Source organism: Miscanthus floridulus, chromosome 3, assembly GCF_019320115.1.
Source record: "Miscanthus floridulus cultivar M001 chromosome 3, ASM1932011v1, whole genome shotgun sequence".
Lineage (NCBI taxonomy): Eukaryota > Viridiplantae > Streptophyta > Magnoliopsida > Poales > Poaceae > Miscanthus > Miscanthus floridulus.
The window spans coordinates 20,342,019-20,367,429 of NC_089582.1; the positions used below are offsets into that span (position 1 = coordinate 20,342,019).

Below are 25,411 nucleotides of genomic sequence, written 5' to 3' on the forward strand. Positions count from 1 at the left end.
TGATAGCATATCAAGACTCCACAAATCCAATCCCTGTAATACAATCTGATCTCTATTTGGTATTGAAGTATGGAGCACTTTCATGACCCGTCACTCAATCATGTGCTTATAAAAGAGCTAAAGCATCATGTCCAGGTACGATGCGGAGTACAGTTTCAGTATGAATTTAGAATACATGACATGATTATTGGATAAATCTTCAAACCTCCTATGCCCTTATGAATTAGAGCAACGCACATCATCTAGACTCAATTTTTTTTTATATAAAAAATCTCATAATGTCTACTACCTACTAACCCAAACTGAACATATAAGCAGTTCCTTCCTTCTTCTGAACATGGCATCCAGCTGCCTCCTCCTCCTATCCTCCACACACGTTGATCCCTAATCCCTTCAGTTCCAGCGGCGGTACGGTAACGACCTAATTCGTCTTCCTTCTATCTTCCGTAGCATCTCCGCTGTTGTGCTTACCATCTTCGTTCTCTTCTCCCTTGTTGTCCGGAGACTCCGCAGGCCCTTGACGACGGGTTGACCCCATTTTGGAGCCGGCAAATTGAAGGAGAGAGAGAGTCTCTGTCTCTGAACGAAGTTGTTGCTGAGGCGGCGGAATGGGGAGCGAAATCCTTCGCCAGGTCTAGGAACTACCCATCCGGATCCGGGAATGCATCCTTACTAGTCATTGTTCGGTTTAGTGGGGGATTGAAGGGAGATTATTGAAGAGGATTGGAAGGGATTGAAGGGGATTCTATCCTCAAAATCCGCCCTTAAGCAATACCAACGGATGCTCGCAGGTACTTCTCAGTCACTGTTTAACTAAAGTTTATAGATGCAGTTAAGGCTTTTTTTTTTCCAATGAGGGAATACAAACATTGAAAAGGGATAGTACTAACAAAACATGAGTGAACCTTCTGCCTATCAAATTTTTTTAGGTGATTCAGAGATTAGAAATTTGTATGCGATTTGGAGTTAGCAAACTGAGCAGCTGACACTTCAAATGGCAAAGAACCGACTCTCAAAAAATGGCAAAGAACAGAGCTTGCTGAGTTTGTGCAAAAATTTGTGTACATAATTGTTTACTAAAACTGGGACATTTTTTTTACTAGGGGCTAGGATGAAATTTGAGACCTATTGTAATTCTAAGGCAACAAAGTGCTTGCATAAAGCACAAACTCCGATTTGGAGGCAGGGGCTAGGAGGTCTGTCAGTCATGTCTTGGTGGGGATGTAGGTCTGTCAGTCATGTCTTGGGGATGGAGGTCTGTCCGATTTGGCTGATGTTTTCCCTGGTTTTGTGCTTTTGGGTGTTGGTTGTTGTTGCTATTGCTGAGGGGGGGGGGGGGGGGGGGGGGGGGGGGGGGGGGGGGGGGGCGGGCTGACAGACTTGTTACTTGGTCTGCATGCTGGCCCTGGCAGGAAATTTCTAACAAAATGTTTGTATAAAGAACCCACATCTTTTTCCTTGGCAGGACACACTGAGAGATTCTAAGTGCTGGAAGGGAAATAACGATGGAGAAAATCATGGTGAGTGCTGCTTGTGGGGTGATGAATTCCCTGCTGCGCAAGCTCGCCGCTCTACTAGAGAAGGAACACATGCTACTAATAGGTGTGAAGCACAACATTATCTTCTTAAGAGATGAGCTTACTAGCATGAACTTGCTCCTCTTCAAGCTGGCAGACATAGAAGATCTCGACATGCAAGTGAAGAAGTGGAGGAATAAGGTACAAGAGCTAGCCTACGATATCGAGGAATGTATTGACAATTTTATGGTCAATGATAGGCCCAACGCAAGCCTTGTTCGGAAGACGGTAGGCAAGATAAAGAAGCTGTGGTTTCGACATGATATTGGCAAACAGATCCAGGAACTCAAAACCCGTGTTGTGGAGGAGAACGCTCGCCGCTATAGATACAAGCTGGATGATTCAACCTTCAGGCCAGCAGTGGTGCAAATTGACGATCGTCTCAAGGCATTCTATGTTGAGACAAACAAGCTTGAGGGCATTGATAGCCCAGAGGAACAAATCATACAGTGGCTTACAAGAAATGGGAAACAAGATCAAGAACTAAACATAATGGCCATAGTGGGCTTTGGAGGTTTGGGCAAAACTACTCTTGCAATGCAGGTATACAATAAATTCAAGGACAAATTTGACTGCACGGCTTTTGTGTCCGTGTCAAGATGTCCCAGCATGAAGAAAGTTTTGATGGACTTACTTAAAGATGTGGGAGCTGCCATTGACCCAACAGATGATGAGATGCGTCTCATCAACAAACTCAGGGGACATCTTACGAAAAAGAGGTAAATAATCAATCGTCATTGTTTATGAAAAGTTTTCAAATTGTTGTTTTGCTAAATGGAACTACATGATTTGTGGGTCCTATAGAGGAGAGAGTGTGAATTGTGTCACTTACAACTAATCTAGTGCCTATTACAAACTTAATTCAAGGTAAACCTAAATCATTCTATGTATATGTGCAACTATGGTTTATCTAATGATACACCAAAAAAGAGAGAGACAGCCTATAAGCTCTCATATCATGCTACTCTATGAACGAAAAGGCTTGTCGTGGATCAGGGCAAGGAGAATGTAGAGAATGCCAAAGCAGAGGAGTGAGGGAAGCTAGAGGAATGGTAGGGGCATGGTCGGGATCACCACGGAAGGTCATTGGCTAAGGGGAACATAGATGAGGCCAAAGGGATGCTGGTGATGCAATAAGGGCAGCCATGGAAGGTCGTCTAGTTGAGAAGCGTGCGGAGGGGGCTGCATGCTAGAGGCCAATAGTTGATTGAGCCCACCCTATGAGGGACCAGCCCTGTTGACAACCATTTCATTAGGCTGCACTTGATTAGTAGCACACTAGCGCTCAACATGCATGACATGGCCCAACTCCATTGGTGCAAGAACCCGTTCCAGTGGCCTAGACCCTTTCACAAACTATCCTAGGTGCCATGTGTCAGCCACTACCTTTGGCAATGCACTTGTGGCCCTTGGGCATGGAAATTGGAACGATTTTTAGAGGCACCTGGATCTAAAACTGCCCCTAGAGACACACTAAGAGGGCCCAACAAATGGCCCAAGCCTTACAAATGTATTCTGGGGGGGGGGGGGGGGGGGGGGGGGGGGGGGTCACTGGTGGAACTAACAGCATCTGGAGATAGCCTCCATTCTCCATTTCTAGAGGCAGTTGGTAACACGAGGCACCCCTGAAATTCACATTGCTAGGTTGGAAAAACCAGCCTCCCCTAAAAATGAGGGGGCATTTCCAAAGGCAGTTGGTAATATCAGCCATCACGGGAAATAATGTTGGTTGGTAACATCAGCTGCTACCAACTACCTCCAGAAATGGCGCCCAACAGCCCCCTTCTTCCTCCTGGGACGACATAACATGACTGTGGCCCAAGGAGAAGGGGAGCTCACAAGAGAAACCATAAAACTGTAAATCTAAGAGGGAATGTTTTGCTCTTGCTTTTCTTGGAGGAGGTGAATATAGAAGGAGGCATCCTACACTAACACTCAGGTCGTGTAGTGAGGAAAGATAAGGCTTGGTTAGAGAGATAGATTTTATGGATGCGTGAGAAGGCTAGAATGTGAGGGAAAACTAGAACAAATCAATGTTTGGGTCTCTAAGATGATTACCAGTAAGTGGTTTCTTATATGACCCACAGGTGACCCAAAACCAAAGAGTGATAGAGAGCCCCCGATCAATTGTTTAGGTGGCTTTGACATATCAGCCACATATGGAAAGACAAGGGATTTGTCAAAAAATCATTTTACCCCATAAACAAATCTGAGATTCAAAAGAAAATAAATGTTTTGTCGTCTTGGAAGAAAATATCTAGTGTCTCTTTGGTAGTCATCTAGATAATTGATTTCAAGGTAAATAACTTTCTATATATGTCACTTGAGTAGAACAGCTTGCTTAACTGTGCCTTCAAGTTTTCATAAATCCTAGGCCCCGTTTGAATCATGCATCTAAAATTTTTGTAAGCTGCAAATAACTGGAGAGAGTCAACTAATAACTTTTTATAAGCTAGGTGGTTAAAGAGTTCATAATGTCTTACTATAAGCTGATCTTTTTGGATCCGGTAGAGTTTTTTTAGCAGCTAACAATTTATTTTAGCTTATTCAAATAGGACCCTAATATGCCATGTTCTTTTGAGGCTACTTACTTTTGTTTGTGGCTTGAAAATATCTTAGTTTTGCTAACTTATGGCTTGTTATTGTATTCAATAGGTATTTTGTAGTGATTGATGATTTATGGGATGTTTCGGCATGGAGCTTTATCAAATGTGCTTTCCATCAGAATAATTGTGGGAGTCGAATAATCATAACAACACGCAAAATTGATGTGGCTAAGGCATGTTGCTCGTCCTCTAGTGATCATATTTATGAAATGCAACCCCTTAGTGTTGCTGACTCAGAAAGATTATTTTTTTAAGAGAATTTTTGGTTCCGAAGAAAGATGTCCTTCTCACCTAAAAGAAACCTCCATCAAAATTCTAAGGAAGTGTGGTGGCCTACCATTGGCTATCATTACTTTATCAAGCTTGTTAGCTAGTAAAGATCTGACATTGGATCAGTGGAACAGAGTGGCAAATTCTATTGGGTCTACACTTGAGAATAATCCAGACATAGAGGTCATGAGAAAGATTCTATCTATCAGTTATTTTGATCTTCCACATTATCAGAAAACTTGTCTTCTTTATATAAGTATATTCCCAGAAGATTACACTATAAATAGAAAGAGTTTGATAAATAGATGGATTGCTGAAGGATTTGTACAAGAAGAATATGGGCAAAATGCACATGATATAGGTGAAAGTTACTTTAAATGAGCTCATCAACAGAAGACTGATCCAGCCATGGTACATTGATAATGGGCATGTTGTGACTTGTCAAGTTCACGACATGATTCTTGATTTAATCATAACAAAGTCCATAGAGGAGAACTTTGTTACTTTGTTAAACTCTCAAGAACTTACATCAATCCCACAAAATAAGATCCGAAGATTATCTATCCAATGTGGTGATGGAGAACCATCAGCTTTGGTACTGAAAGGGTCAATAGTGTTATCTCATGTCAGATCAGTGACTATCTTTGGGCATGGGAAGCAACTGCCATCTCTTTCAGACATGAAGGCTCTTCGCGTGCTTGACCTAGAAGGTTGTAAGGAATTAGAAAATCATCACCTGGAAAATATAGAGAGGCTAATCCACCTGAAATACTTGAACCTTAGAGAAACAGAAATCACGGAGCTCCCGAAACAAATTGTAAAACTCCAGTGTTTGGATACATTGGATGTAAGAAACACTGGGGTGAGTGAGTTACCTTCGGCTATTATTCAACTTCGGCAATTGGTTCGACTGTTCATTGATCTTGACACCAGATTGCCAGATGGAATCGGAAAAATGCAAAATTTGGAAGAGCTGACACATGTCAATTTATGTATGTACCATATGAACTTCCTGAAAGAGCTGGCTCAGCTAAGTAAACTTAGAGAGTTGGAGATAAGTTGGGATCGTTACGGAACACGAGTTGATAAAGTTTCTTATGAGGATGTTTTGATACGTTCACATCACATACTGGTCACACACAACCTTCGGTCTCTTACTGTTCACATCATGGACGAACAGAGCTTCCCTCTCCATACCTGGCATCCTGCTCCTTGTGCACTTCGCAGGCTCCACTTCGACATGAAGCTTGGAACAATTTTTAAAGTTCCAACCTGGATGGGATCACTTGTTAATCTCCAAGAACTAAGCTTCCGAATTGAAAGAATGACTCAAGATGGCCTTGATATCCTTGGAGATATCCCGGCTCTCCGCTCTCTTGCCATGCACTTGGAAGACTGCCCCAAAACTAAGTGGTGGGAAGATCCTAGCCCCGAGGATTGGCTTAGGACCCGAAAGAGATTTGAAAGTTTGAATGCCTTCCGCTTCATATGTGATTATTGGATGGGACTCATATTTGAAGCTGGATCTATGCCAAAGCTTGAAATACTTGAAATCGAGGTTCCATCTGCTAACAATGTTGTAACTGAGAAACTTGGTTTTGATTTTGGCGTCAATAACCTCTACTGCCTCCACAAAGTTGCTTTTAGATTTAGTAATCTGGGATGCAGTGAAGAAACTGAAGTTGCCATCAGGAAAGCAGTCAGCAGACATCGCAACAAACCTGCACTGGAAATAGTAAGGAAAAAGGCATGAAGTTGAAAAGGCAAATGGAAAATCTGGATGGGCTGATAATAAACCTGAAACTCTGCTGAACTTCCAGTTGGGACTTGTGAGTATCAGATAAAGGTACACGTTACCCCATATTCCTTTTATTTTTTTTAAGGAACAACACATGTGCAGTTTTAACGCTTTAGATCGGCATCCATTTTTTGTCAATAAAGCATGGTTAGTGGCTTAAAAAGTATATTGATGTGTAATTTCTTATTAAAAAGGTTAACCTGCAGTCAGTTTCTTTCTCAATTATATTCTCAAGGATTTTGGTTTACACGCTTTACTTTGAACAAGGCTGGTCAGTAGGAGTAGAGTTTCTAAGCTCTATGCAGCTCTGACAATCTCAAGGCTGTTTCGTGCAGGAAGCAATGCAGTCAGTTGATAAGAGGATGGCTGTGTGATCATGGCCACATGGATTTGTGCTATGCTGCTCTGTTTAGATCCCCTCTCCAGAATTTCATTCTGCCAAGCGATTTCCTAGCACAAATAACTCCAAGGATCCCTTCCGCTTTTCAGGTTTCATACTTTCATGATGACACATGGATTTGTCGTTCGGAAAGCTCTGTTTGCAAGGAAAAAATGTCTGAGCAGGCTTACTTCTATGTAATATTATGCATATATAGAGCTCTTTTCTGCATTTTGATGGTTCTTGAACTAAATGGTTTCACATCCACTACACTTTTTTTTTAAAAAAAAACCGATCCAAGAACGCCGTGGAACAGCTCCAGTGCTGGATAGTGTGTCGATTAACTAATTTTGGTGCAAATAATTTTTATTGTTTTGGCAAAAACACCGTTTAACCAGCTCATACAGATCAACTGTAGGTAGAGCATATCCAACCATACAAAAAAAAAATCCAAAAAAACTAATTTCGCAATCTTTGGAATAAATATTGGAACAAAAAAAATCACATCACCAACAGTTCCCAATATTTTGCTCCCGAAAAGATAAAAAAGCAGTTTGATTTGTGAAATCCTTGGGTTTAGTACTTCGGAAACTCCTATTCTTTTTTCTTTTAAAAGAGTAGCAACATACCTCTTTTTTTTTTTCTTATTTCTTTTAATAAAGCATTTCCCGCACCTGACACCGTGGCAACCGCACCCTAGAGTCAACCATCACCAAAATTTCCAAAACGGAGTCTTCATTGCCTCCTCTAAAGCCTTGTTTAGTTTCAAAAACTTTTCTCAAAAAGTGCTACAGTAGTCATCACATCGAATCTTGCGATATGTGCATGGAGTATTAAATATAGACGAAAAAAAAACTAATTGCACAGTTTGGTTGGAAAATCGCGAGACGAACATTTTGAGCCTAATTAGTCCATGATTGAATACTAATTGCCAAATAAAAACGAAAGTGCTACAGTAGTCAAATTTCTAAATTTCACCCGACTAAACACAGCCTAACTCCCATCTTACCATATGAATCCTGCCTCCAAAAGCTGGCCAGGCAGCGTGCCACGTCACCTGCTTTTCCCCGCCGTTCGAGCGGGCGTGTGGACGGACCAGATCGGGCGAGCCGCGGTATTTTTTTAAAAAAACCCTTGAACTTTATTCGAATCAACCCGCAGTCTAGACCTCTCATATTTTTTTTTCAAAAGAGCCCTCGAACTTTACCAAAATTTGGCCTCTCACCTCCGTCTCGCCCTCTCTCTCTCTCTCTCCTTCCCTCCTGATGCGGCGGCGGGTGCGCCCCACGCTCCGCGCCGCAGCAACCCGTCTTCCGCCGCTGCCTAAGCCTGTCCTCCTCGCCGCGTCCTCGCAGCCGCCGTCCCCAACTCCGCGCCATCGGGAGCGGCGCCGCCCCGGCCCCCTCCGCCGTCCCCGGCTCCACGCCGCGTCCTCGCGTCCACCCGCCGTCCCCCGCTCCGCGCCGTCGACAGCGACACCGCCACGGTCACCTCCGCCGTCCCCGCCCCCACGCAGCGTCCTCGCGTCCACGCACGCCGTACCGCGGCTGCGCTCGCCTGCACGCTGCTGCTGTCATCACCGGAGAAGCTAGATGTACCTCCCCTCGATGCTACTGCTGACCTCGCAAGAGAAGGCAGATGTAGCCCACTGGTGTATCCCTCCTCCACTCGATCTCCGGTTCCTCCGATTCCGTTGCCGTGCTGCCCAGCGGAGCTTCACCTCCGCCTCTTTTCTTATTTTGTTTACCTTTTAATCCCCAGTGGGCAGGTACCTCTGGCCGCAGATCCATTTTCCCACGCGATTACCATCGCTGGCGGCCATCAACATGCTGTCCGTTCAAGAGACACAACTCCTGGTATGCTTCCTCTCCTGTTCTTGGTGGCCGCTGCATGTAATGTGCTCAACAGAATGTCAAATTCACGGTATGATGTTCACTACCTTTTAGCTGCAGGTTCGTGGATGTTTTAATTGCAGGTCCATGAATGGCCACGACCTGCATATCTATCATCAAGGTATGGATAAATCAGGATATTTTCGATGCGTAATTTACAATTGAACTCAGTCGCTGCTGCTGGTGAAACGCACACACAAGGAGTAGTAATCAGATTTATCACTACACCTAAGTATATTTAAAATTCTTTCGTGTTCGTGCCTGCAGCTTGCGAGAGTTACATTCCCCTTCAATCTGAGCAACTCGCCGATTTTAGGCGCACCAGGCGGAGACTGTTTGCAGCTTCCAGGACCGAAAACGGAGAGTTTTCATGCTTTCACTGCAGAAAATAAATGGATATTTCCCTTTTGCTCCTATGAGTTTCTTTGTGCTCATTGTTCACTGACATTTCTTTGCAACGTCGGTTCAACCAATGCTGACGAACGCTTCTTCTCCTGCTACAGCTGACAAGAAGCATGATGAAGCCTCTGTTCTAAGAAGGTATATTGTTCGGTTCCAGCAGGATAAGTACACAGCTTTCCAACATCTTATGGAGTATTGCTTTAATTCTATGGATTTGTGGAAAAATGTTGCTTACTGACTTTCAAGCTTCAATGTCTCTAGCATTCTGTAGTGCTATGTGTTGTTTACTCAATTCCCCTTTAAATTGACTTGATTGAAAGAATCTGCTAATATCTATTGATACTAATTCATAGTTCTCCTAAAAATGAAATGATAATTGTGTATTTTGTGTTAAAAATCACAATGGAATGAACACAGTCTGCCTACATAGTGGAGCCCAAGAATTTGTCTGTATTTGGGGTCTAAAATTCTAGAAAAGGTCTGACCAAGTGTTTTTTTTTCCTCCCAAAACTGAAGATGTCGTCACCCTGCATAAAGTTCTCATACATGTTACTTTTTCCATCTAGATTCATCACTACATGGGTAAAGGTCGTGACATTGTTCTGAGAGTGGACATTCAAAGAGCAGCAACTAAAAGACAGATACTTGGAATCTGCAGTTCTCATATTGATAGGTCTGCCCTCCATCATGTTCAGCTCAAATCTTAGTTGTTCTCTAAAAATACACCCTCTTGATCCATGTTGCCTATATATTATACTGCGGGCCTGTTTAGTTCCCCTCCAAAACGCCAAATTTTTCAAGATTCCCCGTCACATCGAATCTTTGAACGCATGCATGAAGCATTAAATATAAATAAAAAATAAAACTAATTACACAGTTTAGACGAAATCTACGAGACGAATCTTTTAAGCCTAATTAGACTATGATTGGACACTAATTGCCAAATAACAACGAAAATGCTACAGTAGCGTTTTGCCAAAAATTTTGGCATCCAAACTGGCCCTGCGCCTATATAACAGTCATTTTCTTTTACGAAGGAACAGATGATGAACAGTTGAACAGGACGAACGTGATCAAGAAAATAAAGTGAAGAAACAACGCTACGAGTAGCTCACAAGGATGGAGACAATACTAATGTATAATATATTATAAGACTTTAAGAATTTATTTGCCCGTACCAAGCTCACAAGTGAAGGAATTGCTATATTAATGTCTACTTTGTTTTCATATTAAATAGGCTGTTCAAGGGATGGATCATCACAAACAGACCCTGCTGATTTACATAATGCAGTTTACAATGTTTAGCATGCTAACATTGCAAAGTATATCAGGATCTTTTGCTTTACATATTCCCTGATATAAACCAAATGTACATAGATTTAGAAATGGTCTATTACAAACTTTGGTGATATGACCATTTCCTTAATCTATATCATAATGCTACTTGCTTGCTACCAGTCAAGCCTTTCTAATAATATATATATGTATATATGGCTTTGTACTTGTACACACTTAAATGCCATAGTTTGCAATATATGACACTAATGGCACTAAGTAAAGTGCGCCTTTGCTTCTGAATACTATACTAGCTACTTGTGTTTCAATTAACCCCATGCCAGACATAGAAAACTCATAGCACGTTGTTTCTATTTAAAAACTAGACATGCCCTCAACTACATATTTGTGCTACATCTAAATGAACTGGTCCATATGTCCTGTGCCGCGGCAACGCCGCGGGTTTTTTCTAGTAGTTCTCAAATCTACATCGACTGCTCTACCTCCCAGTATTCTTAGATTTAAAAATAGTAGGCAGACATCCAATTTCGGCAAACCTGCCAGGCGGTGGCGAGGGCGTCTGTGACTGCCATCCCAGCACCCTAAATCGTAGCCAGAACCTACAAAGCGAAATCTGCATTGCCTAACCTACTTCTTAGCATTATCAGGGCCATGTTTAGATTGCAAAAAATTTCAACCCGATGAATAGTAGCACTTTCGTCTTATTTGGTAAATATTGTCCAATCGTGAACCAACTAAGCTCAAAAGATTCATCTCGTGATTTCCAACTAAACTGTGCAATTAGTTATTTTTTTACCTACATTTAATGCTCCATGCAAGCGGCTAAAAATTGATGTGATGGAGAGAGAGTGAAAAAACTTGGAATTTGGAGGTGATCTAAACAAGGCCCAGATAAAAGTAGTGGCTAGAGATTCAATTCCGATGAACCTTTAGGTAGCGGCGGTTAGGACGAAGAACCGCCAGCGGCGACGGTTGGGAAGGAGTGTTGAAGAAAAAAAAAAATCACCGCCGCATGATAGGGAGTAGCTGTCCTCCATGTATCTTTGGATGTGAATGCCTCCATTTTTCCAAGTGTGAATAGATTGAGAGCTAGTATACATAGGGAGCCGTTGGAGGAAGTTTTTCTTAATCCTACCAAAAAAAATCTAGATTAAGAGTGGCTTTACCAAACTGTTAGAGATGATCCGAAAAATTTGACTGCATCTAGCTTGCTAATTGTCTCGACCAACTCCACATTTGGTACTTATAGATGCATGGCATATTCTTCTCCCAATTCCCTTCTTTTACCCAAATAGGTAGCGTGCCCGTGCGTTGCTACAGGACAATTAAACTTTTGTACTAAAAACACATGGATCGCATGATAAAATAACAATACTGTGAAATTAAATACCCGTGTTAATGCAATGGTGACCTTCGATAGTACAAATCAAACATTCAAAAGAAAATATATGCATTGGTAACAAAACGTATAGTGCTCGTGCTAACGCCACAGCAGCATTTCAGATATGCTTATGAAAACAACAAACGAAGACACAAGAGATGAAGGGGCACGGGTGATTAAGGAATTAAAAATAATAACAACCGGCAAGGAATCAAACATGAGCAGATTATGTCAATTTTTACTGAAAATCAAACATTAGCCGACTATTACTGAAGAAATAGAGTACCAATGTATTCTTTTAGTGGAACTGTGCATTTGAAGGGGATAAAAAGAAGTATCCATCTCATATATGGTCGAGAGATAAAGCTCTAATAAAATAAATCCCACAGCCAAACCAAAATAGAATCAAAGCAATTCAAACGTCTGTAAACATGTACTAACGAGGATTCCAGTACAGATTCCTTGTTGGTTTGGCCAAAAGTCCAGCTTTTAGCCGCCAGATATGCATACATCTTTTAACTCAGATATGCATCCATCTTTGATTATGAAAGCGTACAGTATCTCAAAACACTTTCCAAGGAAAAAACAGATCATGTGTTCCCCGCCCAAGATGTTGTTCTGGCTTTAATTTCCTTGCTAGGAGGCTTAGAATATAAGGACCAACAGGCAGCAGCAACCAAAGCGCTGCAAAAATGCTAAATCATAATTAACCTGGGGGACTTAGAGCTGAGTACATTGCTAATTGTGTGATTGCAAGACCATGGGGAATGATCTAGTGTCCTAGAAAGATTGTTATGAACAGGGAGAGCCTAAGAGTGCCGAGCTGATTGGTGAAGCCCATAGCAAACAACCCTGGCTTCCTTGCCCTGAAGCAAATTGAAGGTGTAAGGAGATCTCTCACACGATTTCAGCCACAGCCAAACAAGGTGTTCCTGAACTCCAATGACCTGTTGCGCAACCTCCAGTACCTGAATGTGTCGAGCAAGAAGAAGAAATGATGTCAGCACTTTCTCGTCTTGTTCTGAGTTATAGGGGAAGAGGCACAATTCTACCGGTGCAAGTTAATAACTGCAAGGGTGTATAGAACAAGCAGAAAACTGACACTTCCATATCTTGAGCAATAATTCCAAAAAAAATACTCATGCAAGATATAACAACAAACAATTGAACCTGTTACCCTAGTACTGTAAGGACAATAGTCCACAGACACTTCCGTCCAAAATCTCCTTTCATCCTCATATACTGATATGAAGCATTAGTGCCAAATGAAACTGTCGTCTTTATATTAGACAGTTACCAGTGTTATTTGCTAAAGATGAGCCTCTGGCCTATGTACAAAACATGTTATAAGGAAAACTAATAGCTAAATATGGAATGCATTATCCGGTCAACCCAGGTAGAGAATATGTAAACCTCCCTTGTTCTTCTCAATCCAAAATTCATACTCAAATAACTGGTTTTAGTTAGACCATCGTAGACAAAAAGATACTCCCAGAACAAACATTATTGAAGGCATCAAACATCGAAAGACAAATAGGTTTAACTGATCCAACTTCTTATTTTTCCAAATTATCATCTAAAGCATTCTGGTTGTTGGAAATTTCTAAAAACAAAATATCATCGTGCCGCCGTCGAACAGGGTGGGCTGGCAGAGGCACACGTATATTAAGGAAAGCACAAATGTTCGGACCAAAGACCTGCATGGAGAGGTAGAGGGATCAGCTTCTCGACTGAAACCAGGTGAAAGCATCATTTTTTTTCAAAGCACAAGAAAACAAACTCTAGGCTCTCTTTCATGATCCCGTAATCTTGAGCAGCTTTGACCGACCTTTCATATGTTTGCTTTATTGCATCCCTCTTCAATCCAACAGAAAAAGAGAGAAATCAGAAGGCATCACAACTGGGAAGCAGAAGGGGGAAATGCCAATGGCAGCAGTCAGGAGCAGCAGAGTTTATTTGAATTTTATTCTCAAAATCCTCCACCGACAACTCCATCAAATTGAACTCTGGATTCAATTCAAGCTCTCCAAGTCTCAAGCTCTATAGATAGCATATATATATAAGGATTTCATCCTACAAATACTTGTCATTAAAGTTGTGTCAAGTCTAGGTGCTCAGTTGAAAAGTGCAGTGATGATAGACATGAAAAATGGTGCTACAAAATTGTTCTACTATCATCTGACATGTGAATGGATTTATGGAACTGTACAAATAAAGTTAGTTTCTGCAAGAACATATCAAACAATAAATTTAAAAAATGGAACACTCTATGCGGCCACATGGTCAGGAAAACTGGAAAATGTATAGTATATCGCCCATGCTAACACTACGGCGATATCTGGTAATACAAATCAAACAACCAAAAATATTTCAATTTGATAAAAATGGAATGGACATATTTGTTACAAAGGTTACCTGCTATTATTCTTAGCCCCCATGGACTCAAGACACGAATCACAAAACAAAGCAAATTTCCCACTGCGGAGTGTGCAAGATAAAGCAATTAAGCAAGCTGAGCAAGGAATGGATGAGGGGAGGAATAACAAACTTTTGCAGGCTTTGCATCTGAATGTTCTCTTTTGAGGTGCTGGGCCTTTTGCCTTCCATATTGCAGACCGCAACATGTCTAATGTAGCATTTGTCCATGACCTCAATACATCATGCAGACTATTTCCATTTTCCAGCAAAAAGTAGTTGGATGGATGCTTTTTGGTACTCCCAGCATGTACCTCAAAGTAGTAAGGTGAAACAACCTGCAACTCATGTTCCATTGGTTCAATCCTCACAGCTCGGATAAATAGGTGGTGATTTTGGAGAAGAGGAGAAAACTCACTTTTCGGCCTTTGCATGAAGAGCATGAGCACAGTATGCCGATGGCTTTGATAACTCACCAGAGTACTGCTCGCTGAAATAAGATGAGAAATAAATCCCTAGTCAAAATTACAGTAACCACGATACTGACCACAGAATAAGACATGGAAAATGCAAGTGCATGGTATGATATCTTGGCCTCCAAAACAGCAAATAGAGATCACATCTCCCACCATAATGCGTCATGTTTTTCTTTTCTTTTTGTGCCGAAAAGATAATACAGGTGCAGTAGGCCATGCTCATGTCACAGAGGTGCCGAAAAGACAATACAAGTGCACTGTAGGCTCAATTGGGCTCCTGGAAATGAACAGAATGGGAAGAATTAAAAGGGCATGCAATTCCATATCTCGCAGATTAATAAATTTGTCAAAAACCCAACTCCATGGCAGTTCCCAGGTTTAGATACACTAAACCTAATCTCCCTACTCATCCTACACAAGAAACAATGCAAACAACTACTGCAATGGGCGGTGGCTTTCCATTCTTGGCTTATAAGCACACAGATTAAAAGATACGGCCACCATGTTTGAAGTAAAAATGCTATCACGGACAAGAAAACAAATCGGCAAAATTAAACAAGCACCTCCGCAGATGAATCGTCAGGAAATTAATAATTTGCCACGCTTGGAATAATTTCAGGTACTATGTAGTAATAATCTTTTGTTAGCACGCCTCAAATTTTGGAAATGGATTTGAATCCGACGAAGAGAGAAATCGAAAAGATTAGTTCAATGATGAGTAGCACGAACAACACGTACATGCCGGCACACGCACCACGCAGGCGCGTACCTGGATGGGCAGCGCGTCCATGTCGGCCCGGAGCGCGACAATGGGCGAGCGGTCGGTGCCAAGCGTGGCGACGACGCCGGTGCGCGTGACCAGGTGGCGGAACCCGACACCTAGGGCGTCCAGCTCGTCGCGGGCGAGGCGCGCGTAGGAGGAGAGCTTCACGTCGAGGTCGCCCTCCAGCTTGCGCGCCTCACGCCGCAGCTCCTCCCACTCGGACTCCTGCAGCTCCAGCTCCACGGCCGCATCCGATGATGACGACATCATCTCTGGCTCCGACACCGGCACCGACGAAGCGCGAGATCCAATCCGGCGAGGGGTCCGGGGTCGCTTGTGACGCAAAGAAGAAGCGGGGAAAGTGGGGAGTACCTCCGATCTGGATCCGGCTGCGGGGCCGTGCCGTCGTGGGGAGCTTTGGACTCGCAAGGAGAGTGGGCGTGGCCGGCGTCACGGCCAGCTCCGGGCGGGCGCGGGCTGCGTCGCGGCGCGGCGCGGCCAGTTGCGGGTGGGCGACGATGGGGAGGCGGGCGAAGGAATCACATGAGCGGTTTCCTTTTGTGCGGCATGGACTCGCGGTGATCGTAGGGGAAGGCAGACCGAGGGAGCGACGGGTGCAGGATTAGAGGCGTGAGCAGCGGACGAACCAAAACAAATATCGCACCAAAAAAATATCCGCGTTTTGTTCTTTTTAATTGTAGGAGATGTGAGGCAAACCAACAGTAGTAGGGTGGGTGGCGTTGCGTTATCGAGGGTAGGGGTAGGCATTTGGTAAAACCAAACTGTTTGGCTTATTTTTTCCCCAATATTCTTAAAAAATCTAAAGACCATGGATTTTGATTTTAGTTAATTCAGTTCATTTCTTTTTTTTGTTTGGGTTAATTATGCCCGGCCCTAGTAGCGGTGCAACCATGTGAGCGCTATAATGACTGGCATCTCATAGTTGGTGATCACCAACACTTTCTTTCCAAATTTTAGTTTTGTAGCACAAATTTTAGTTACTTAGAGTGGATATATATCCTTCATGTAGAATGTAGTGCTTTGCAAAACGAAAAACAAATCGATTGTTGTTTCCTTTAATTTGTCTTTAGTGGATATTATAGATTGAATAGCTTGTACCTTTATTTATCAACTTTCTGTTGGCACTTTTAGGCTGGATATTTTTTTTCTATTAGGAACTGGGAATATCCAACCACAAAATCCTGGTTGTAGTCTTGTAGATCAGATGTTGAACACCATGCTGATTTTGATTAATTTTTGTTATTCCAGTGGCGTCATAAGTAAAATTGTTCTTGCGATTCTGGTTAACCTATACTCGTAACGACACTGTTTCATAAAGTACTAGTACATTCAGGGACATCGCTGGGGTGGTGGCGCAGTTGGCTAGCGCGTAGGTCTCATAGCTAAAGCGAGTGATCCTGAGGTCGAGAGTTCGAGCCTCTCTCACCCCAATTTTTTTTATTGACTTTTCCAAGTAAAACTTTAGAGGTACCAGAAAAAATACATACCTCGTAAGTTGCAATGAAACAAAAATATAATTGTTTACTTTTGGTCCAATAAAGTTCACACAAAAAATATAAACTGTTTACTAGTTTGATGACTAGATTTACAGCCGGATCGGAGGAAAATACACACATCTGCAAGCCAATTTTTTCCCCAACAGTTATCGTGCAGTTGTGCATGTGTTGCCTATCACTAGAAAAATAGTGATATATTAAATCCTAGAATAAAATAAAAATAGGAACGCCCTACCAAGTCAAGAATTTAAATTTAGATGAACAGATTACACAATAAAAATCCTAATCAGCAAAGCTGCATCATCAGTTCGTAGTCATGTTGAACCTAATTCCAAATCTCCTGATAAACCGCTCCCATCGTGTACCTCGAGCCCAAATAAATCATGTTGTCACCATCATATCAATCCGTGGCTTGACTTCAAAGTAGTCCATGCAACATCGTTGACACAAGTGTATTTGCACCACTTTTAGGTCTTGTTTGGAACCACACCGACTCACCCCCAACACAAATGGATTGAGGCGGATACATATATAGAGTTGTTTAAATTTCACACCAACCCACCCCAACACACATACATGTATTGAGGTGGATGCATGGGCATCCAAACAAGCCCTCAAATAAACCATGTTGTCACCATCATATCAATCTGCACATGCAAAACACTTTGCAGTGACAATATTTCAATCAAGCTAAAATGTTCACCATCAATGATCCCACTAAACAAATGATGACTGGTATCCTTGTCTTAGTGCTGTTGGTTTAAAAAAAATGTTGGGTAGGGATTCCGAGAAATTAAAGGACATATTTAAATAAATAACTAATAATCTAAAAACAAATAACAAGTTTTGCACTTCTCCATACATAATGTTAGTAAACAACATTGCCATATATATTGCATCTATCTCTCACTATATAAATATTCTGTAGTTGATAAATTAATTCAGTAATATCTGGCTGTATATATCCCATGTGAATATAGTGGCCGGATTCTATATCCTTTGTCTATAAAAAAAAGTAGTATATCTACCTTTTGCTATATGGCATCCAAGAATCTAAGAATTAAAGGCATGCATGGTTGTTGGTGGATGGAATACTTCCATGGCTTGACTCAAAATTAGTCCATACTACATCACTCACACAAGTGTATTGCACCGTCCTCAAATAAATCATGCTAAATTTTCTCCTCATGCAAAACACTTTTGCAAGGTCAATATGACAATGAAGCCAAATTTCATCATGATCCCACAAAATGAATGATGGGGGTATCCCTGCTTTAGTGCTGTTGGTTTTGAAAAACGCAATCTTGAGTGTGGATTGCACCAAATTAACATAAAGGACATATTTGACATAAATAAATATCTAAACCCTAGCTATAAGAAACCTTTGATTCCTCCATAAATGTAGTATACTACTACCTAAATTGCTATATATAAGATATTCTATCTTTTTCTATATAAATATTATAAAAATAGTACAATAATTCAGTGACATAAATAAATATCCAAACCCTAGCTAGAAGAAACCTTTGACTCCAGCATGTTAGTTGGTGGGTGTGGGGTACTTCCTTACATATACAGAATAGAAGCACATACCATGGAGTCCTAGAAGTACTACATACGAACCCAGCCAGTCGGTTCCTAATAAACTGCTAGATTAGCCTGAAGATGGCTGGGAAATTTAGCAAAATTCTCCTCCTGCTAGTAGTGTCATTCGCCATGGTTTCCCCACACCAAGCGACGAAGCTTGGGTGCAGAGACGCCGAGAAGGTGCGCATCCTTCACGGTTGCAGAGACTTCATCAGGCCCGGAGGTGCGCTTCTGATCCCAGGCAGAAACGGCAACTGTTGCTGGGCCGTGCGAGCGGTGCCGGGCATGGACATGCCTTGCATCCTCACTCTCCTCACGCCTGTCGAGAAGAAGGAAAATAGTCGAGGCAAGATCCTCGGCCTTGGAAATGCGTGTAGGTAATTGGGCCGGCGAACTGATAAAATTCGAAAAAAATAATCGGGTTATGTGCATGTATCTTTGAACAACAATGAAAACAGAATAAATCATATATGTCTCCTTTTTTCTGTTGGGCATGTATGTCGTCATTATTTCGGATGCAATATTCTTGTGACTTGTCCACTAGTTTACTAATACAAGTGTGACGTCAACAGCAGTTGGTATTCATGTACTATGGTTTAAGAGAGACGGAAATTATGAGTTGGCGAATTGCGCATTGTTTAAGGGTATGTTGAGATTTATTCGTGCTAATTGTTAGCAGCTAAAATTAGCACTGCTGGATTCAGACGACAGAAATAATAGCTCGAAATGAAGTACCTAGTTAATAAAAAATTATGATATAGAAACTTGCCAACCAGACACTTTCTAATTTGATCAAACTTACCTAAGTTGAAGTGTGGCTAGGGAGCAAACATCCTCTAGTATTAGATGATGTGGATAGTTTATATGGGAAGTAGTAATTATGTTTAGTGTGGGTTGATGTGGATCTAGGTTGCATGGAGAGATTGAAAATTAATGCGAATTTCTTTTGTAAGATGTATGTATTTGATTAATAGGTTCTCTACTATTTCTGGTAAACATCGAAGGGGTGGTGGCGCAGTTGGCTAGCGCGTAGGTCTCATAGCTAATTTGAGTCATCCTGAGGTCGAGAGTTTGAGCCTCTCTCACCCCACTTCTTCTCTTTTTGTTTCCCACATCATTTATTTAATTATTAGTTCCGAGGCTTGTAGCCTCGTGTTTTCCACATGATATTTTAATCCTTATTTTCAACATTACATGTTGACACATAACACCATTTACTATTTTCACTTTTGTTTTCCACATCATTTATTTAATCAGTTCCGAGACTGATGACACATAACACCGTTTACTTTGGTTCATAAATTTTATTCTATCATCAATATAAACAACTCTCCATGGTCATTCATGGGTTGCAAAACACCTTTTGGAAACGTTTTCAGACATTACTACTACACCATCCATAAATATACTTCTGCATCCCAGGGGATGCCACGAGGCATCCAACACATCACAAAATATAGCAGTCACTGGAACCATCAGCTACAGCATCATTCAAAAGTACAGAGTTCATCCTACAAATCTCCACCAACATTTCTTCACTACACTCAGAAGCTACCAGCACCTAATTCATAGAAATATATTTTCTGAACATTACTTAGGGTATGCATGGTAATCAACAGCAACCATGGTTTTGTTATTGTTAGCACACTAATCACATAATGCTGAGCTTCACGGTAGATGGAACATTAGGAGCCAGGTATGTCTGCGCCACCACTCTTCCATAATTGCACCTCAGAGCATCTTGAGACCTCTCACTTTCCGATATGCCCAAGCCTCTGTCCATGGCTTGATGTGTCTCGATTAGAAGTGTCTTCACTCCGCCTCCAACCTACGCGCACGGCGTCCAGTCCTTCTGCCTCTGCACTGGCCGGGAAGCTTGCGCACGCTCAGAAGTTTTCTGTGATGTTTTCTACAGTAGGGGTGAAAATGGCAGTTCTTCTGCCTCTGCACTGGGATCCAGTATAGGCACCGCATTTTGTTCGCTCTCTGGATCACCTAGGCCTCGTTTAGATTACGAAAAAAAGTGAACCTAATGAATAGTACCACTTTCGTCTTATTTGGCAAATATTGTCCAATCGTGGACCAACTAGGCTCAAAAGATTCATCTCGTGATTTTCAACTAAACTGTGTAATTAGTTATTTTTTTACCTACATTTAATACTCCATGCAAGCGGTTAAAAATTGATGTGATGGAGAGAGAGTGAAAAAACTTGGAATTTGGATGGCATCTAAACAAGGCCCTATTCTATGTGGAACAATAGCGTTTCACGTGATTCCTGGTTTGCAAACACAAATAGGTACGGTGAGCAATTATGTCATAAAAACTCCCCGCTAGTGTGTGTTTTTCCTCGCTAGAGCGAGTGAGCCAATTCAACTCCCCTCCCCCAGCAAAGGCTAGCCTTGCCATTTCCTAGTCAAGGCGAGGCGAGGCGAGGCTGAGGACAGCGAGCGGGATAGACGATCAATCCAAGAAGAGAAAAGTGTAAAGGGAGACAATCCTCCCCCAGTGTGTGTTTTTTTTATCAGGTTGTGGTGTCTCGAAACTTTTCGGAAGCGAGCAAAACACTGAGAACTGGATGGCAAATAATCACCCGAATATGATACACGTATCCAGGTGCAAATCAAATAGGTACGTTGCTCGGATATGCTCCGCACTAACCATGGTTTTCTAAGTCAACAGCATCAACGGCTAATTGGGCTAATTACAAGTACGAGATCCACCAAGTGCGGAACAGGCATGTGCCACTCCTGACTCCCCGTGGCTTCCAGTTCGCTAAGGCTATGTTTGGATGCATGTGTATCCACTTTAATCCATATGTGTTGGAGTAAATTGAAATGGGACTTACTTCAGTTCCACTCAAATCCACTAACACCCATGCGGATCCAAAGAAGACCTATGAAGATACTGGTGCTGGTGGCGTTTGGGTCAAACGATTGAAATGTCACGTGCATGCGGCATCCTAGTGCGGCTCCCACAAAATGTCAAGTGGCCAGTTCTGTAGACCATATATAGTTGACCCAGCCTGTTCTGATATTTTCTGGAGAGACTTAGCACAAACTCATTTTCTAAAGTATAAGCGGCCAGTTGCTGAGGTCACCGATACAATCGTAGCGTGAACTAGAGGCAAAGAAATCGCGAGTTCAAGACCATCATAAGAATATTCATCTATGTGAAGGCTGGGGAGTGGACCAATTTGTGTCAGGAAGTGTGACAATCCCGTTCGCTTGTCTTAAAAATGGCTGGTTCGGCTTTTTTTTTTCAGTCGAAACAGTGTTTTTCTCTCACAACAATTCAGCCGGAACAGTGTTTTTCAGTCAGTTTCAGCCAAGTTTCAGACCAGCGAACGGGGCCGCAAGGACCTGAGTGCTTAGAAGAGTGAAAAAAATAAACGGTTTAGAGCATCTCTAGTAGTCCTCCCATATCTTCCGGTCTCTATAAAACTATTATATTGATAGCAATTATGATTTTTTTTCTTGCTCCAGCGGTCTAACTGTCAAATAATCCAAAGAACTAGAGGCAAATAAATCACGAGTGCAAGACTATGAGATTTCTTAGATCTTTTTTATGATTTTTTACACTCCTTCTCACTTTGTTTTTTAAATCTTCCACTAGTATTTTTCATTATCAATTTGCTTTTCAATCATAAAACATTTTTTATGCAAATGCCAATTGTTTGGGAGGAGACTCAAAATAAATGAGGAAAGTAAAAAAAAAGTAGAAAAATAAATAAATGGTTTGGGATTTGTTAGAAAATAAATAATGTTGCTGGTAAAAGAAGCAGGCCAAATCTATAAGGACTCTTCCCTTAATTTCCTTGAGGTCAAGTTTACATTGCTTAGGGGCTAAGTCTCCTAGGACTATAAATAGAGGGGATATAAAACCTAGTTTTCCTTGACAAAATGATTTAAAATAAAAAATTTGTCAACTACAAAGTTCTATATCTTTTCGAGATCTACAACTTTTGTTTTGTTATTTCTCTATCCGAGGTCGTTCGAAAAAAATCAAATTTTAGTACTAAATTTTTACGATTCGACGTCCATTTGTAGGGCGCATCTAGATCCAGCTGTCCCTACAAATCGATTTATATGGGCGGCTGGATCTAGAGCTGTCCCTACAAATAGAGCCATTTATAGGGACGGTTGATAATACCAACAGGCTCTACAAATAAATTTATATGGACGGCTCGTTTTGGAAACCATTTGTAGGTGTGGCCCTAACAAAGAAAAAGAAAAAGAGGTGTTATTACAAATCTTTTTTGTAGTTTGGTGGACATGAACGCAAGTCGTAGGAAGCGTGTGATCTGTGCGTGGTGGACACGCGTCGATCAGCTGGGCCATGTCGCACCGGCCGCAAGGTGCGATACAGTTGCAGAAAAAAAAATTCGGCAGGGACTCCGTCTTGGGTGGCCGTCTTATTCTTTGACACTGGGCACCGTGGAGGCCCCCGGTCACTCGCCCTCACGCGTTGGCGGTGCGGGAGACATTCTTGGGCCCAGCTTTTGAGGATGGGCAGATGGCCCAGCTCTGGAAACGGGCCAAGCCCCAGTTGCCGCTACTGCCGACTGCCCAACTCTGCATGCGGGCATTGTGTTTGGATCGGGAAGGACTAAGAGCAACTCTACCTTAGTTCGCGAAATTTGGAATTTGGGGTCACCGTAGCATCTTCGTTTTTATTTGGTAAATAGTGTCCAAACATTGACTAATTAGGCTTAAAACGTTCGTCTCGCAATTTTCCACCAAACTGTGCAATTAGTTTTTCTTTTCGTCTACATTTAATGCTCCATACATAGGCCGCAAACATTCGATGTGACAGGTACTGTAGCAACTTTTTGAACTTTGGGGTCCAACTAAACAAGCCGTAAATTTGGATAGTTATATTTTGGCTAATCTGTTGAAGATGCTCCGATCTGCTCGCTGAAGATGCCAAGTGTCGGCAATTCTTTCCTGACCACCACGGCATCAGGTCTCAATGGCCAATGGTGCGTTCGTTCTGTTCGGTGCCACGGCGCAGTGCGACGCTAGCGGACAAAACGCGCGCAGCCAGAGCTGCAGGCTAAGATGGTTATGCTTAAAAAAAATTATTTGGATTCATGCCATTATAATTTTCGATGTTCGGAGAAACGTCATTACTATTCGTCTATTTTGAAGTATGTCATTACAATTTTTCATTTCCCACAAATGTGCCACATAATACGTATGGACACGGTCTGGGCCCAGCTATAGGCATATACGAAGACGTATACTTCATCGCAGCCTCTCTCCCCTGTCAATGAGACGCGGGCCGCACATGTCATCTTCTTCTTCCTCCTCTCCTCATCTTCCCTTACTGAGCACGTCTATGGCGATGGCGAGGAGCAGCATCACACGGCCAAGCAGCAGCAGCACGCGGCCGAGCGGAGCTCGCGGCCTGGGCGGCTCGCGCCTTGATGCCGGCGCGCCGCTCCTGCTCGCGAGCCCGGCCTCCCGCACCGACGCCATGGCCCGCGGCCCCTCGCGCCTAGCTGCCGGCGCCACCGCTCCTACTCACGAGCCTGACCGCTCGTTGCAGCCGCTCGTGCGCGCGCTCGCGAGCCTGGCCTCCCGCGATGCCATGGCCGGAGGGAGCTTTGGCTAGGCCTCTCCCAGGCACCGGCAGACATGGCCCGCAGCCGCTCGCTCCTCGCCACCGGCGCCCCCGCTGCCGCAGCTCGCCCTCACGCTCGCGAGCCCCCACCGCGTGCTCTGTGCGCCACCCAATTCGCCCGCTCCGCGCCGGCCGCAAGCTCCGTGCGCCGCGTCCTCCGCACGCCGCCTAGGCCACGAGCTCTGCTCACCCACGTGCTACTGCTGCTGCTTCTCGCCATCGCCATCGACGCGCTCAGCAAGGGAAGATGAGGAGAGAAGGAAGAAGAAGATGACATGTGGGACCCACGTGTCAGTGATAGGGGAGAGAGACTGCGATGAAGGATACATCTTCGTATATGCCTGCGGCTGGGCCCAGCCGGTGTCCATACGTATTCTGTGGCATATTTGTGAGAAACAAAAAATTATAATGTCATGCTTTAAAATAGACAAATAGTAATAGCGTTTCTACCAACATTGAAAATTATAATGGCATGAATCAAATAAAAAAAAAAAAAAGTATCAGCCAACCGCCGGCACAGCAAGTTCGTCAGGCGGCGACGTCGGGAAGGTTCAGCGCTATTTTCCGTTCGCCTCTCTTGGCCGGAAAGCGCGAGGCGCCATGCGTGAGCTGTTCCCAGCTCGGTCCAGGCGTGGTGGCAGGCCACGCCACGGCTAGTGCCGCACCTGCTCGTCGACTCATCGCAGACCGTCGCGCAGTCCTCACGGCGTATCTGTTGTAGGCGATGCACGCCCGCCGCGGTGCATCCGCTCTCGTGGCGCACAGCCTTCTGTAAACGCCTCTCGCGTCTTACCGTAGGCCAACTGCATCTCTGTATTAACTTTATTTTCCCTTTTAATTAATGGAATGAAACATGTGTCGAAGGATACGTTCTCTAAAAAAGAAAACAGAAAAAAGAAAAGAATAGTCTCAATGCGGCCTGAATCCAGGTGTCCGCCTCGCTGGCCTCGGCCTTGATCGCCAGCAACAGCCGTGGTTGAGGGCTCCCGGAACGGCTTTTGATACAAGAGAATGAATCTTATTTTAGTTTTTATCCACCCGGGCGCTCAAGTGTTTATTTATATATAGGATCATGCCAGACTCGTAAATGAAAAATTCTTCTCAAAGTCTTGAATTCTTTGCCTCTAGATCATGCTACGATGCTATACTATCGCTGGCTTCAGCAACTGGCCGCTCAGATGTATTTTAGAAAATGATGAGACTGTGGTAAGTCTCTCCAGAGAATAGAAGGACAGGCCGGCTCAACGATATAGAGCTGGGCCCCTTTGACATATTCTCATATGCTCCCTCCGTATCGGTAAATAAAGTCGTTTAGGGCCTGTTCGGTTGTCACAGATTGGACTCCTGGAATTATTCCAATAAGGAATGTTACTATCGGACTCCTTGAGTTTGCCGAGTACCCGAAACACTCGACAAAGGACATAAAACA

The 25,411-nt window shown here is 42.9% G+C and overlaps 1 protein-coding gene, 1 long non-coding RNA gene, 2 other non-coding genes and 1 pseudogene across 16 annotated transcripts; 4 read left to right on the top strand and 1 right to left on the bottom strand.

Annotated features, from left to right (window-relative positions):
- The first annotated feature begins 308 nt into the window (after positions 1-308).
- LOC136545166 (disease resistance protein RGA5-like) lies at positions 309-6,853 on the top strand (annotated as a pseudogene).
- A 998-nt stretch (positions 6,854-7,851) lies between these two features.
- LOC136545168 (uncharacterized) lies at positions 7,852-10,413 on the top strand. Of its 4 annotated transcripts, none has more exons than XR_010780940.1 (7): positions 7,852-8,283; positions 8,392-8,486; positions 8,577-8,643; positions 8,790-9,062; positions 9,491-9,597; positions 9,968-10,060; positions 10,162-10,413. It is a non-coding gene; the product is annotated as an uncharacterized lncRNA (long non-coding RNA). The 4 variants fall into 4 exon arrangements; XR_010780939.1 differs by having other exon boundaries at positions 8,583-8,643; XR_010780938.1 differs by having other exon boundaries at positions 7,852-8,486.
- A 1,304-nt stretch (positions 10,414-11,717) lies between these two features.
- LOC136545169 (IAA-amino acid hydrolase ILR1-like 6) lies at positions 11,718-15,739 on the bottom strand. 10 transcript variants are annotated; one of them, XM_066537210.1, is made up of 5 exons: positions 15,262-15,739; positions 14,435-14,506; positions 14,150-14,354; positions 13,382-13,458; positions 11,718-13,298 (listed from the first exon to the last, which is right to left on the bottom strand). In XM_066537210.1, exons 1-2 carry the CDS (start codon positions 15,523-15,525, stop codon positions 14,489-14,491), a joined length of 282 nt encoding a protein of 93 aa, XP_066393307.1. In that variant the 5' UTR covers positions 15,526-15,739; the 3' UTR covers positions 11,718-13,298; positions 13,382-13,458; positions 14,150-14,354; positions 14,435-14,488. The 10 variants fall into 10 exon arrangements, with proteins under 10 accessions (XP_066393307.1, XP_066393306.1, XP_066393299.1 ...); XM_066537209.1 differs by adding an exon at positions 14,017-14,079 and having other exon boundaries at positions 11,718-13,458; XM_066537202.1 differs by adding an exon at positions 14,017-14,079 and having other exon boundaries at positions 11,718-13,641.
- An 880-nt stretch (positions 15,740-16,619) lies between these two features.
- On the top strand, positions 16,620-16,706 carry TRNAM-CAU (transfer RNA methionine (anticodon CAU)). The gene is given in 2 exon segments: positions 16,620-16,657; positions 16,671-16,706. It is a non-coding gene; the product is annotated as a tRNA-Met (tRNA).
- Positions 16,707-19,362: 2,656 nt separating this feature from the next.
- TRNAM-CAU (transfer RNA methionine (anticodon CAU)) lies at positions 19,363-19,449 on the top strand. Its single transcript is given in 2 exon segments — positions 19,363-19,400; positions 19,414-19,449. It is a non-coding gene; the product is annotated as a tRNA-Met (tRNA).
- Positions 19,450-25,411: the final 5,962 nt, after the last annotated feature.